The sequence below is a fragment of the Bubalus bubalis genome, chromosome 1 (assembly GCF_019923935.1).
Source record: "Bubalus bubalis isolate 160015118507 breed Murrah chromosome 1, NDDB_SH_1, whole genome shotgun sequence".
Taxonomy (NCBI): Eukaryota; Metazoa; Chordata; class Mammalia; order Artiodactyla; family Bovidae; genus Bubalus; species Bubalus bubalis.
Window position 1 is genome coordinate 154,097,702 of NC_059157.1, and position 15,811 is coordinate 154,113,512.

General features: G+C 37.8%; 1 protein-coding gene across 1 annotated transcript in view; it reads right to left on the reverse strand.

The window, feature by feature from the left end:
* Positions 1–1,252: 1,252 nt before the first annotated feature.
* The window catches only part of RSRC1 (arginine and serine rich coiled-coil 1), a 350,213-nt gene continuing 335,654 nt past the window's right edge, over positions 1,253–15,811 (reverse strand). Inside the window, exon 7 of the mRNA XM_006079554.4 lies at positions 1,253–1,590. Coding sequence (XP_006079616.2) covers positions 1,460–1,590 — 131 coding nt within the window. The 3' untranslated portion in view covers positions 1,253–1,459. The remainder of the gene's footprint in view (positions 1,591–15,811) is intronic.

Sequence of the window (15,811 nt, forward strand, 5' to 3'; positions counted from 1 at the left end):
AGGTAAGAACTCTATATACACATTTAGTTTGAATCTCCTAATCTGTAGGGTTCTGTCACTTGAATCTACAGTTTCCCCCCCACCCCCTGCTTTGAGGGCTTGGTTCTGATGGAATGGTGCTTTTAAGAATTCTACATCATCATACTAAAACATTTTAGGTTCTATAAGGTCTCAGCTTCTAATTTTAAGTTGGGGGTGTAAAATTTTTTGTGGTTGTCATAGTAAAAGGAAGGCATTACAGAAAAATTCTCAGTTTTCAGATTTAGACAATAGCACTCAAAGACAATAGCTGGGAAAGACTGAGGGCAGGAGGAGAAGAGGACGACAGAGGATGATACGGTTAGATGGCATCACTGACTCAATGTTTAGGTGGACTCTGGAAGTTGGTGATGGACAGGGAGGCCTGGCGTGCTACTGTTCATGGGGTTGCAAAGAGTCTGACATGACTGAGCGACTAAACTGAACTGACTCAAAGACAGTATTTTGGAACACATTATCAGGCTTCAACTCCTTAAAAGCTCACAGAAGAATTAAACTCTGCTAATTAGCCAACAGAGTGATATGATTACCAGTCCAAGTGGATCATCAACTTAACTGACTGAGAAAGAGTTGCCTGGATCTTGCTTTAAGCACTGAGATTTACGACAGTATATATAAAGCCTCTGAGAATGAAAAATGCAAAATTTTCACTCACATACATCACAGCAATCTGAAGGATAAACACAATTTGTTAGGGGAGATAAAAATGTGTTAGATTTCTGTGTGTAATATTTTTAGGGGGTGGCGTCAATGTTATTTAAAGAAATAATCTACAAAAATTACGATGAATTTCTAAATCTGAATTATGACTGACATTTCTGACATTTCCTAATTTATTGTTCCATCTTAACAGCATTTTTATTTAAAATCTTATTGGCAAGAAGACTTTTCTTCATCACTGCTAAAATATTTCAAAATGTACCCATCAGATCAATCCATTTTTATGACTAATTTTGATAATTTAAGATAAAAGTTAGAAGGAAGAAACTAACACTAGTTCCACTGTATGATTTTGTATCTTTTCTGTTTCCCCAGATACTTAACACTGCTGCTGCTGCTGCTACTAAGTCGCTGCAGTCGTGTCCGACTCAGTCCCACCAGGCTGCCCCGTCCCTGGGATTCTCCAGGCAAGAACGCTGGAGTGGGTTGCCATTTCCTTCTCCAGTGCATGAAAGTGAAAAGTGAAAGTGAAGTCGCTCAGTCATGTCCGACTCTTAGTGACCCCATGGACTGCAGCCTACCAGGCTCCTCTGTCCTTGGGATTTTCTGCCTCTAAACTAACCTTATGCTGGCAAACATCAGTGTCCAAGACACTGAATATAGTGTAACATCGTGTCATAGTTTAGGTTCGTAAAGTAGCAGGAGGTACCCCCTAAAGCACTTAATGATGTTTTATGCTTTATTCAGAGAATGAAGAGAATCACGTCAAATAGTGACTCTTCACTGTGACTGCTTTGAAACAAAATGAATACATGTCTTTACCTTCCTCCTTTCTTCTCTTTGCTTCTTCTTCATTTCTTTCTTTGGCTTTCAATGCTTCATCAGCTTTTGCTGAAAAAAAAAAAAAAAACCAATAAAATTTCTGTGTTTATTTTATGCCTATATTGTGAATGACAATACTGGGAGAAGGAGAAATAAATTTATTACATATTTTTTGTGAAGTAGCCAGAAGGAAAAAAATGGCTGAAAATCTGAAATATACCTTTTACAATCTTTATTCAGATTATTTACAATATTTATTTAGAATCTTTGAGGCTTAGTTCAACATAATCTCTGCACCAAAAAGAAAATTAATTTAAGCAGCATATGTCTAATGATGGCATAAAAACTGGGAAAAACTGTTGGTCATTAAAAGTCATCTGACTTGTCAGTGAAATGCATCTGTTTTAAACTTTGGAGAAAAGTTAAGCTACAATCCACATTTTAAATATAAGAAGCTTGCTATATCTTTGGAACAGTATCAAATTAGGTAGCGTATTATTTTTTTCACTGCATATCATAGTAGCAGTTCTTTATTCATGTTATGACAGCATTTGGTAAAAAGAATCTTTTTCCCTCTAGAAACTTCTTCCCTTATTACTTAATTATCTACTAGTTGCTCAACTGCAGGGGTTTTCAAACACTTTACTACAGATGTTAGAGAAGATTAAAAATATACAGCACGGTAACAAGGGACTATCAATATACTCTGTAAATTAATTAAATTTCTGTTCCAGCACATCATTTATTCCAAAGCATTAACGTCTCAAAGGAGCGATTCTCCTTTATTGCCGGCTTACTGCCTGATGAGTGAACTAAGTGAAAATAAGTCTCTAATAGCATTATAGTTGATGAAATATTAAGTTAAAAAAAGTATTGCCTCGTCAAAAGAAAAAGAAATCAAACTGTGCCAGCATTAAACTTTGGATGAGCCTTTATTATAATGATAACAGCAATGTAAACAGTGATTTAAAAATTAAACACACTTACTTTTCAATTTTTTGCTGCATATATTTTTCCTATGCAAAATCAACATATCCTTTTGAAGTATAAAACCTGGCTTAAAAGAGTAATTTAAAGAAAATACACAGCACATACTTGACTATTTTTCTTCAAAAATTTGACTTTTCTTCACTGTCAACACTGACACTTTCTTAAAATATAAAACTTATATAATGGTGTTGTGAAGTGCTATATCCAATTACACAGACATCTGTTTCCATTTACAAGCTTTAATACATACTTAGACTGCATTTAAAGTCATGAAATATTAAAACTTTTATGCTACTCGGTATCATTGCAAGAATCTATTAAATTAGATAATAAAAACAAACCACCAGTAACTCTAAAGACTTTTACTTCATTTACACTTTATTCTCCCTGGTAGAAGGACAAGGATAATAGAAATTCCATTTAAATTCAATTTTGGTTATATGTGTAATTGTAGATATACCCCTTGAGTCATGTAAAATGCTCAGCTTATGTTTCTTCCAAATTATCCCGCTCAGATTCACATTCTACTCCTTACAACCATCTTCAATATGTATTAGCAGAGCTCATTAGACTGAAATTTAATAATGCAAACATCAGGTGGATTTCAAGAACCTCCATTAACAACGTAAGATGGATTGCTTATATATAGCTCTTGGGCCAACTGGGCACAATTTAAATTCAATAAACTACCCTGCCTAAATCTGATTTATCTATTTCACTAGGCTGGTCTGTCCTTTCTTACTGATTTGTTGGGCAATTCATTGGAATATTGTTTTATATGGTTTTCTTTAAACTGCAAATGGCTGTTGTGCTGTGGTTAAATATTTTATGTAATTGAGCTTCACATTGTCAATCAAGATTCCCAAGTATGTGCTTGTGTGTATAAATTAAAAAAAAAAAACTTAGAATTATGGAAAAATATTAAAAACACATTTGAAAAATTTTATCAATAATCAATACAGGTATGTTCTCTACAAAGGATATCAATGAATTCACTTGAATAAAATTTATTTATTCAAACTGAGTCATTAAGATCAAACTCCTCCTCGATTACTAAAGGAATTCGGAAGTAATTCCAAATTATTTTCTTCCTTTCTCACTGCTTTATGGTATTATTGTGTATATGTGAAAAGGGAAGAATATATGGTCATTCAAGACATGACTTAGTTTATCCTGAAATTTCTAATATTCTCTAAAGGTGGCAATCCCATTTTACTGATCGCGGGTATGGAATATCATTAGTTGTACCACAAAGTTTGATACCAAAGAACACAACTGGTAAGAGGTAAGAGCTATTCTTATAACTAATGATCAGTCCTTTTGGATTTTACAGCAGAGCATTTACCAAAAGTACTTATATTTTTCACTAGTCTTGCACATAACTTTCAATGCCTTGGCTCTTCCAAACTCCGCAGGCTATTGGTGCCCTCCTGCTTTTCCTTCCTTTCCTACCCAACCTGAACTCCAAGATTATCATTTCAATTCCACATTTATAAACACCCTCTTTTCCCTGATTACTTTGTTGCTGTGCTAAGCTGCTATCAACATATCTGACCATTTTTACTTTTGCCATATAAGCTCCCTACAAAATGGTATGTAAATGTTATTGACTATAATGATTTAGAAATTATCTGGATCCTTCCACGTTGCTCCTTTTTAATCAGCATCCACAGCCGATTTCTGTTCTTGTTTCCTACAATTTACTAAGCTTACTCCACTGGAAGTGCCAATAATCGCACACCAGCTCCCCTGACTCCCTTATATTGTCTCAGCTTCACTCCCATTCACCTCTAAACTTTTATGTGCATCATTCCTTATCTCTTTTTTTTGCCTTGTTTCAAAAAGTAAATCCATCCACTTATGCTTTAGAACCTATTCCTTTCTGTATCCTTTAGGGTTCTTTCTGCTTCTCAAGGTTCAAAATCACTCTTCTCTATCCTCAGACGATAAATACATTCAAGTTTCACAAATCCTGTACAATATTTACTCTTCTGTCAACCAAGTTACTGCCTTTTCTTGTTCCTATTAGATTTTTGTCCCAAAGCTTTTGTAATGGTCCCCCCAAACTCTATCACAGCCAAATCTAATGGTTATTTCAGCTTTATCCTGTCATCATTTCTCCATCTTTTTTTAAACAGCTAACCAACCACATCTTTCTTCAAATGCTTTCCTAATTCTAACAATCCTTTGTCAGCCTTTTCTGGCTGCTGTCTCTTTTGCCCACCTTTCATTTCTTGGAGTTCTGTTGTTTCGCAGCCTTATAGGTCGTCTAACATGCAATCTATGTATTTGTCATAACTCCAGTTCTGGCCTCTTTTCAGACAATCAGAACATTTCCCCCCAACTACTTCCTGAATACCTCCACATAGATATTTCAAAATTGTGTCCACAACTGAACTCATAATCTTTCCCTCAAACTTGATCCTCTTTTCTAGCAAATAGCTGTTTTCTCTCTCAGATTAGAAACCTTTGTGCCACTATCCTCCAAATCATATCCTCATGCAGTACAGACTGACCAGGAGTTCCATCAGATTCCACTCCATGGATTATCTCCAGAATTCATCCAGTCCTTTGCATTTTCATTACCAGTATTCACATTTAGGCCTCATCTCTTTTTATACTGAATAAAAAAGGAGCACCTATTTCATCTATGTACTTTTAATACTGTCCCTCTAATGAACCCTTTATATTATGACAAGAGCAAGGAATATGTTCCTTTTATGCATCTCCAGCAGCAAGCACAGTAATATCTAGAACATAAAATGCTCAATAATTATAAAATAAATAAATCTAGCATTCTAAATACAATTATATCACACTACCTCTGAAGGTATCCTGTTGTGCATATATATGTAAATCCAATCTTCTTAGCATACCATCTAAGGCCTTTCACAGTCTGATCTCAATGAACTTTCTAGCCTTATCATTCACCATTTTTTTTTTTTTCCCTCTTGGCCACACCACGCTGACTTACTTCCCTAAGGATTGAACCTATGTACCCTGCTGTGGAAGTGCAAAGTCTTAACCACTGGACCCAAGGAAGTTCATCATCACCAATTCTCTTTCACCACTTCAAGGATGCATGGCCTTGTGAGGCCACACTGGGTTTTGTTTGTATTACCATGACTTGTTCTTGCTGGGGAGCTCACCTTATTGTCTCACTGAGAAAATCTTATCAGAAACTTTTAGTTCAAATGTCACCCTCTTCTGTGAATCCTTCCCTGATTAATACTCCTTGTTTTCAAATGGATCTGACTGCTCTCTACTTTCTTCTTAGGCACTTCACTACCTTCCTTAATGGAATGAACAATACTTTATTCCTACAGGAGAGAAAATATTCTTCTCTTTGAGTGCAGGGCACAAAGTGTGACAGAAATCTTTCTTCATGAGTACATTTTTCTAATCTTTCTTGGAGAATTTACTTTCATTCAAGCCAATGAAATGTGAGTATAAGTGGAAGTGTATCATGTCTCCATATCCGGCCCATAAAAACTCTCACACAATCCTCAGTCTCTTGCCCTATCCACTGGCTGAACAGAGGACCAGTAGGACAACCACAAGATAAAAGAGATCTCATCACCAAATTTCTGCAAGGAGCAGTGCTCTCCTAATCTCTTTCTCCTTTGAAAAAAAATGATCCCATTTACTGAACAAGATAAAGAACATGAATATACTTGTAAATGAATAAAAAGAGGACAGGAGTATGCATGGAAAACATTTATTTAATTTACTAGCCTAAGCTTCAATGTGGCAGAGGAGGGTTTGTACCCAAATCCAACAGGTGTGCTCTTTAGTATATTTGCTGTTGTTTAGTTGGTAGGCAGCGTTCAACTCTTTGTGATCCCCGTGAACTGCAGCCTGACAGGCTTCCCTGTCCTTCACCGTTCCCCTGAGTTTGCTCAAGCTTGTGTCCATTGTGTCAATGATACCATCCAACCATCTCATCCTCTGTCATCCCATTCTCCTCCCGCCTTCAATCTTTCCCAGCATCAGGGTCTCTTCCAATGAGTTGGCTCTTTGCATCAGATGGCCAAAGTACTGGAGCTTCAGCTTCAGCATCAGTCCTTCCAATGAATATTCAGGATTGATATTCTTTAGGATTGACTGGTTTGATCTCCTTGCTGTCCCAGGGACTCTCAAGAGTCTTCTCTAGCACCACAGTTCGAAAGAGTCAATTCTTCGGTGTTCAGCCTTCTTTATAGTCCAACTCTCACATCTGCTTACAAATAACTGTGAAAAGATGAGAAGTGAAAGGCAAAGGACAAAAGGAAAGATATACCCATTTAAACGCAGAGTTCCAAAGAATAGCAAGGAGAGATAAGAAAGCCTTCCTCAGTGATCAATGCAAAGAAATAGAGGAAAACAACAGAATGGGAAAGACTAGGTATCTCTTCAAGAAAATTAGAGAGGGCCCAATCACAAAGATGGGCTCGATAAAGGACAGAAATGGTATAGACCTAACAGAAGCAGAAGATATTAAGAAGAGGTGGCAAGAATACACGGAAGAACTAAACAGAAAAGATCTTCACGACCCAGATAATCACGATGGTGTGATCACTCACTTAGAGCCAGAAATCCTGGAATGTGAACTCAAGTGAGCCTTAGGAAGCATCACTACCAACAAAGCTAGGGGAGGTGATGGGATTCCAGTTGAGCCATTTCAAACCCTAAAAGATGATGCTGTGAAAGTGCAGCACTCAATATGCCGGCAAATTTGGAAAACTCGGCAGTGGCCACAGGACGGGAAAAGGTCAGTTTTCATTCCAATTGCAAAGAAAGGCAGTGCCAAAGAATGCTCAAACTACTGCACAATTGCATGCATCCCACATGCTAGTAAAGTAATGCTCAAAATTCTCTAAACCAGGCTTCAACAGTACACAAACCATGAACTTCCAGATGTTGAAGCTGGATTAGAAAAGGGAGAGGAACCACAGATCAAATTGCCAACATCCACTGGATCACTGAAAAAGCAAGAGAGTTCCAGAAAAACATCTATTTCTGCTTTATTGACTATGCCAAAGCCTTTGACTGTGTGGATCACAATAAACTATGGAAAATTCTGAAAGAGATGGGAATATCAGACCACCTGACCTGCCTCTTGAGAAATCTGTATGCAGGTCAGGAAGCAACAGTTAGAACTGAACATGGAACAAGACTGGTTCCAAATAGGAAAAGGAGTACATCAAGGTTATATACTATCACCCTGGTTATTTCATTTATATGCAGAGTATATCATGAGAAATGGTGGACCAGGCTCCGCCATCCCTGGGATTCTCCAGGCAAGAGTACTGGAGTGGGTTGCCATAGCCTTCTCTGGGGCTGGATGAAGCACAAGCTAAAATTAAGATTGCCAGGAGAAATATCAATAACCTCAGATATGCAGATGACACCACCCTTATGGCAGAAAGTGAAGAACTAAAAAGCCTCTTGACGAAAGTGAAAGAGGAAAAAAGTTGACTTGAAACTCAACATTCAGAAAACTAAGATCATGGCATCTGGTCCCATCACTTCATGGAAATTAGATGCGGAACAGTGGAAACTGACAAACTATTTTTGGGGGGTCCAAAATCACTACAGATGGTAACTGCAACCATTAAATTAAAAGACGCTTGCTCCCTGGAAGAAAAGTTATGACTAACGTAGATAGCGTATTACAAAGCAGAGACATTACTTTACCAACAAAGGTCCATCTAGCCAAAGCTATGGTTTTTCCAGTAGTCATGTATGGATATGAGAGTTGGACTCTAAAGAAAGCTGAGCACCGAAGAATTGATGCTTTTGAACTATGGTGCTGGAGAAGAGTTTTGAGAATCCTTTGGACTGCAAGGAGATCCAACCAGTCCATCTTAAAGGAAATCAGTCCTGAATATTCATTGGAAGGACTGATGCTGAAGCTGAAACTCCAGTACTTTGGCCACCTGATGGAAAGAACTGAGTCATTTGAAAAGACCCTGGTGCTGGGAAAGATTGAAGGCAGGAGGAGAAGGGGACGACAGAGAATGAGATGGTGGGATGGTATCACCAATTCAATGGACATGAGTTTGAGTAGGCTCTGGGAGTTGGTGATGGACAGGGAGGCCTGGCATGCTCCAGTTCATGGGGTTGCAAACAGTCAGACATGACTGAGTGACTGAACTGAACTGAACTCACATCTATATACGACTACTAGAAAAACTATAGCTCTGACACTATGGACTTTGTCAGCAAAGTGATGTCTCTGCTTCTTAAACACTGTCTAGGATTGTCATTGCTTTTCTTCTAAGGAGCAAGCATCTTTTAATTTCATGGCTGCAGTCACTGTCAGCAGTAATTTTGGACCCCAAGAAAATAAAAGTCTGTCACTCCACTTCCCCCATCTATTTCTCATGAAGTGATGGGACTGAATGCCATGATCTTCATTTTTTGAATGTTGACTTTTAAGCCAGCTTTTCCACTCTCGTCTTTTACCTTCTTATAGTGGTTCCTTGGTTCCTCTTCACTTTCTGCCATAGGGTGGTGTCATCTGCATATCTGAGGTTGTTGATCTTTCTCCCTGCAATCTTGATTCCAGCTTGTGCTTCATCCATCCTGGCATTTTGCATTATATACTCTACATATAAGTTAAATAAGCAGGTTGACAACATACAGCCTTGATGTACTCCTTTTCCAGTTCTGAACCAGTCTATAGTTCCATGTCCGGTTCTAACTGTTGCTTCCTAACTTGCATACAGGTTTCTCAGGAGGCAGGTAAGGTGGTCTGGTGTTCCTGTCTCTTTAAGAACTTTCCACAGTTTGTTGTGATCCACACAGTCAAAGGGTTTAGCATAGTCAATTAAGCAGAAGTAGATGTTTTTCTGGAATTCTCTTTTTCTAGGATCCAATGGATGTGGCAATTTGATCTCTGTACCCTAATATTCCATCTACAAGGTGAAAAAAATTATTTTCTCAAGATAGTGAAATTTTGTGACGTTCTAATGTCAGTTTTGGGAGCCAGAGAGAAATGTTCCAATGAACTGCAAATATAAACACCTAGCAAAAGGTATTTTCCTGTTTATTTCAGTTTAAAATAATTTTTGGTGCTTCTTGCACTAACAGTAAGTAAATGACCAAGACACTAGGGTATTTCACAGGCACAGCCATGTCAAAATATCTTAAGCATCTATTGCAGCACACGATGGTTTATAATCAGGATACCAGTGTTATATCTGGCATTGTCCATCCCAGCCTTCACATGTATATAGACTTTTCTGAATTAGCTATAAACACACATTTGAGAAAGTTTTCAAATAACTTATTATTTCTACTACATTTACCATGGCACATATTTACTCAGTTCAAACATTTTCATATGCTTACAAAAAAAGTGTGAGCAAAAGAGACACTATGTAAATAAACAATTAAGTGTCATTTCTCCCCAAATTCTAAGTACAGTAAGGTATGTTATCTAGGTAAGTTATTACTATGCATATTTTATTGATGAAGAAATAAAAGGTCCAAGAAAGTTAAATAACTAGCCAAAGGTCAGAACGACTAAGATTCAGAGCCTGTGAATGCTAGCTAAATGCTTTTCAAAAGTCTATTTCTTACCTCTTCACTCATCTTGAAGCAAAGTAACCAAAATTAGAGAATAATGAACTGCTTCCATGCTGTTTACTGTTTACGGAGAAACTGTCTATGGAGAAACGTTTATCTGAATACACTTTATTCAAAATCACATACAAAATCTGAAGAGGCCTTTTGCTTTGTAATAACCATTAATATTTGTTTGCCTTAATTGTTTCATATATTTAAGGTGGTTAAAAAAATAAATCTAGAGTTTCTCCTCATAGTACTATGTTAAATCTCATAAACATTTGAGGCTGAAGCAAATTTCAGTAATTCTGAGATTCCATCCACATGTCCTTCTACCAAAATACAGTAGATCTTCTACAGTGATACAGTGATTAGTTCTATCTATTAAGTATGATTCTGATTTCAAAGTGTTATAGTACCATTTTTCAATAATTTTCGTCTTTTTTCTTGTGTCTTTTTTGTCTTTTTTTTGTGACACATTTTTCTTGTGTCTCCTGTGTTTCACAAATTTTTGTGTCACTGCAGTAAATGATGGCTCTAAGTATGAAACACCTAAGTAAGGCATTACTAATTTTCATGCTATGTGTCTGTGAGAGAGACAATTAGAAAGACTGAAAAGTGACATTTAAATTTAGAATTTAATTTCCCCTGTTGATGGTTAAAGCAGTTTTCATTTTAATCTAGAGAAGAAAAACCAGGTGATGGTACAGGTTAGCTCAGCTGTTCCAGGGTCTCTTTCCAGGTTTAAAGGAAAGGGGAGAGTGATAATAAGCGTCTGTTGGAAGAAGTACAAAGGTGTAAATGCTGAAATGGATTTTCAAATCTATCAGCTCATCTGTTAGCAAGAACTACTATTTTTTATATTTTTAATGCCTCGTGCCAAAGCCTTTGACTGTGTGGATTACAATAAACTGTGGAAAATTCTGAAAGAGATGGGAATACCAGACCACCTGACCTGCCTCTTGAGAAATCTGTATGCAGGTCAGGAAGCAACAGTTAGAACTGGACATGGAACAACAGACTGGTTCCAAATAGGAAAACGAGTTCGTCAAGGCTGTATATTGTCATCCTGTTTATTTAACTTCTATGCAGAGTACATCATGAGAAACGCTGGACTGGAGGAAGCACAAGCTGGAATCAAGATTGCCGGGAGAAATATCAATAACCTCAGATATGCAGATGCCACCACCCTTATGGCAGAAAGTGAAGAAGAACTAAAGAGTCTCTTGATGAAAGTGAAAGAAGAGAGTGAAAAAGTTGGCTTAAAGCTCAACATTCAGAAGACGAAGATCATGGCATCCGGTCCCATCACTTCATGGCAAATAGATGGGGAAACAGTGGAAACAGTGGTTGACTTTATTTTTCTGGGCTCCAAAATCACTGCAGATGGTGACTGCGGCCATGAAATTAAAAGATGCTTACTCCTTGGAAGGTAAGTTATGACCAACCTAGACAGCATATTTAAAAGCAGAGACATTACTTTGCCAACAAGGGTCTGTCTAGTCGAGGCTATGGTTTTTCCAGTAGTCATGTACGGATGTGAGAGTTGGAGTATAAAGAAAGCTGAGCAAAACCAATACAATATTGTAAAGTAATTAGCCTCCAATTAAAATAAATAAATTTATATTAAAAAAAAAAAAAAAGAAAGCTGAGCACCGAAGAACTGATGCTTTTGAACTGTGGTGTTGGAGAAGACTCTTGAGAGTCCCTTGAACTGCAAGGAGATCCAACTAGTCCATCCTAAAGGAGATCAGTCCTGGGTGTTCATTGGAAGGACTGATGTTGAAGCTGAAACGCCAATACTTTGGCCACCTGATGCAAAGAGCTGACTCATTTGAAAAGACCCTGATGCTGGGAAAGATTGAGGGCAGGAGGAGAAGGGGACGATAGAGGATGAGATGGTTGCATGGCATCACAGACTCAATGGACATGAGTTTGGGTGAACTCTGTGAGTTGGTGTTGGACAGGGAGGCCTGGCGTGCTGTGGTTCATGGGATCACAAAGAGTCAGACACAACTGAGTGACTGAACTGAATTGAGGAAAAAAGTATCACTGTTAGTAGGAAGAAAACAACTTTTAATTATTAGCTTTTAAAAATGGTGGTGGTTGGTGTTTATAAATATATAAAGAAGTTTATATATTTATATATAAACTTTATAAATACATAAAGAAGTTTATAAATATATGTGACAAATTATATTAATTTTGGATCAAGGGTGACATATATACCTCAAAATAAATAATTATAAATCTAACAACTTGGTTGAAGAGGACGAAAGTTTTGAATTCAAGGAAATGATATTACTAGTAATACCACACTTGCAAAAACCTTATTATTCTTCACATATTTGAAAACAGCAACCCCCAGAGGTTTCTAAAAGTCTAGAAATAGGAACTTAAACATGACAAAAGAAAAAAAACATTTAGACCATAGTATATTTGTATTAGATAAGAAATGGTTAAGGATGACTTTCAGAGAGAAAAATTATAATATGAAAATGTAATGTTAAAAGAATCCTAATAGGCTATTATCTTCAAGGCTTCTTCAGATGTTTTTGCTGGGTTTTACCTCTAGTTTTTGTACTTATCTAGACCATAGCACAGTAGAATAATCTAAAAACTCACTAGTTAATACTATCAAATTCATTTATAGATTTACAAATGAACACAGCTGCTGCTTCTGCATATTTTAAAAACTTATATAATTATGGTTATAAAACTATCTTTTACAGTGCCTCTGCCTCCTTTGCACACATAGCATAGAAAAGAGATTCATTAATTATAAGTTCTTATTCCTTACCAAGTTGTACCATCAGTAAACACTGCCAGGGACTTCTCTGGAGTTCCAGTGGTTAAAAACCCACCTGCCAGTGCAGGGAACACAGGGTCAATCTCTGGTCCAGGAGGATCCCACAAGCAGAGGGACAGCTCAGCCCGCGCTCCCCAACAAGAGAAGCCACCTCAATGAGAAGCCAGTGCACTGCAACTAGAGTAGCCCTCACGTGCCACAACCAGAGAAAGCCCACACACAGAAATGAAGACCCAGCGCAGCCAAAAGTAAACAGACTTAAAATAAACATTTCCAATTCAAATGGTGACAGAGACAGACATACTGTCTTGCATGGCTTACTACTATTAAGTCACTTCAGTCGTGTCCAACTCTGTGCAACCCCATGGACCGCAGCCTACCAGGCTCTGCCGTCCCTGGGATTCTCCAGGCAAGAACACTGGAGTGGGTTGCCATTTCCTTCTCCAATGCATGAAAGTGGAAAGTGAAAGTGAAGTCACTCAGTCGTGTCTGACTCTTAGCGACCCCATGGACTGCAGCCTACCAGGCTCCTTGGTCCATGGGATTTTCCGGGCAACAGTACTGGAGTGGGGTGCCTTTGACCAAAAAGGTATCCATGTAAAAACGGTTAGTCATTTCCCATATTTGAAATGGTTATTCTGAATCTGCCTCAAACAGCATCAGGGTCAATAGTGACTACAACTGGAAAACTATTGTACAAACATGAAATTTCAATTATTATATACCTATTGCAAAAAAAAAAAAAGCCATCTTTCAACATGAGTAAATGCTCTAAAATATTAATTTTTGCTAGATCATGTTACAAGCAAGTTTTTTTCTTTAGTTCCTTCAAGTGTCCAGATTTACAAAAAAGATAAAACAGATGACGGAGAAAATTCTCCAGCAGAATACTGCACCCTAATCATTGAGCTAAGTGCTGAAGACTGAGAAATGAAAAGTTTAAATTAACACTGGGAAACATAAAACCAAACACACACACCTGTGTACAGGTACTCTGGAAGTAATGAAGAATGAGGATATGGTCGAGGAAGACTTCCAGGAAGAGGTGATACTTGGGCTGCCTATTGTAGGATAACTTAGTTAGGAGGACAGGACAATCATTTGGTTCATGAAATCTAAATGCACCAGCTCAAGTATATTTTATGTTTCGTTTTATGGTTACAATCCAGTTCAGATGAGCCTTGGAAAAAACAGTAGGAGAAATCCCAGAGGTATGCTGTCATAGGATCCAAGGAGGGACTTTTGACCAGGAATTAGTTACCCAAAACAAATCTAATCCTACTAGTACTGCTTAATAAAGGATAGCTTGTTCTTTTTAACTTAAATTATTAAGTCAGAAAGTCATGAATGGACATATGACTATGTTCATAAAGGGTGCTGTCTACTGCCAGGAAGATCCTATCAATTTAAAATGAAAATAAGTCAAGAATGAAGTAACAGTACAAATCACATGTGATGCATATTCTCAGAAAATCATCAATGTCTGAAGCTAGAAGGAATCTTCAATATGACACATAGTATGTTCCATGGCATACTAACTTCTCATGATTTTTCATTTAAATAAGGTTTCACAACATTGGACCTTAGACTAGATGCAGTACTGAACCTCTCCTCCTGGAAAGCTACAGTGCTCATCAACAAAATCAAGCTCAGAGATATTCTGCAGGTTGAAACATCTGCTTAACTTAGTTTATCCTGTGTTTCCCCAACTTGATTTTACTAAAGGATGGTTCTTTTCCTGTAATATAAATAAACAAAGAACATATTTTGGGAAACGTTAATCTAGTCTATGATGCTGTGAAAGTGCTGCACTCAACATGCCAGCAAATTTGGAAAACTCAGCAGTGGCCACAGGACAGGAAAAGGTCACTTTTCATTCCAGTCCCAAAGAAAGGCAATGCCAAAGAATGCTCAAACTACCGCACAATTGCACTCATCTCACACGCTAGTAAAGTAATGCTCAAAATTCTCCAAGCCAGGCTTCAGCAATATGTGAACCATGAACTTACTGATGTTCAAGCTGGTTTTAGAAAAGGCAGAGGAACCAGAGATCAAATTGCTAACATCTGCTGGATCATGAAAAAAGCAAGAGAGTTCCAGAAAAACATCTATTTCTGCTTTATTGATTATGCCAAAGCCTTTGACTGTGTGGATCACAATAAACTGTGGAAAATTCTGAAAGAGATGGGAATACCAGACCACCTGATCTGCCTCTTGAGAAATCTGTATGCAGGTCAGGAAGCAACAGTTAGAACTGGACATGGAACAACAGACTGGTTCCAAATAGGAAAAGGAGTTCATCAAGGCTGTATATTGTCACCCTGTTTATTTAACTTCTATGCAGAGTACATCATGAGAACGCTGGGCTGGAAGAAACACAAGCTGGAATCAAGATTGCCGGGAGAAATCTCAATCACCTCAGATATGCAGATGACACCACCCTTATGGCAGAAAGTGAAGAGGAACTGAAAAGTCTCTTGATGAAAGTGAAAGAGGAGAGTGAAAAAGTTGGCTTAAAGCTCAACATTCAGAAAACGAAGATCATGGCATCCGGTCCCATCACTTCATGGGAAATAGATGGGGAAACAGTGGAAACAGGGTCAGACTTTATTGTTCTGGGCTCCAAAATCACTGCAGATGGTGACTGCAGCCATGAAATTAAAAGATGCTTACTCCTTGGAAGGAAAATTATGACCAACCTAGATAGCATATTCAAAAGCAGAGACATTACTTTGCCAACAAAGGTCCGTCTAGTCAAGGCTATGGTTTTTCCTGTGGTCAGGTATGGATGTGAGAGTTGGACTGTGAAGAAGGCTGAGCGCCGAAGAATGGATGCTTTTGAACTGTGGTGTTGGAGAAGACTCTTGACAGTCCCTTGGACTGCAAGGAGATCCAACCAGTCCATTCTGAAGGAGATCAGCCCTGGGATTTCTTTGGAGG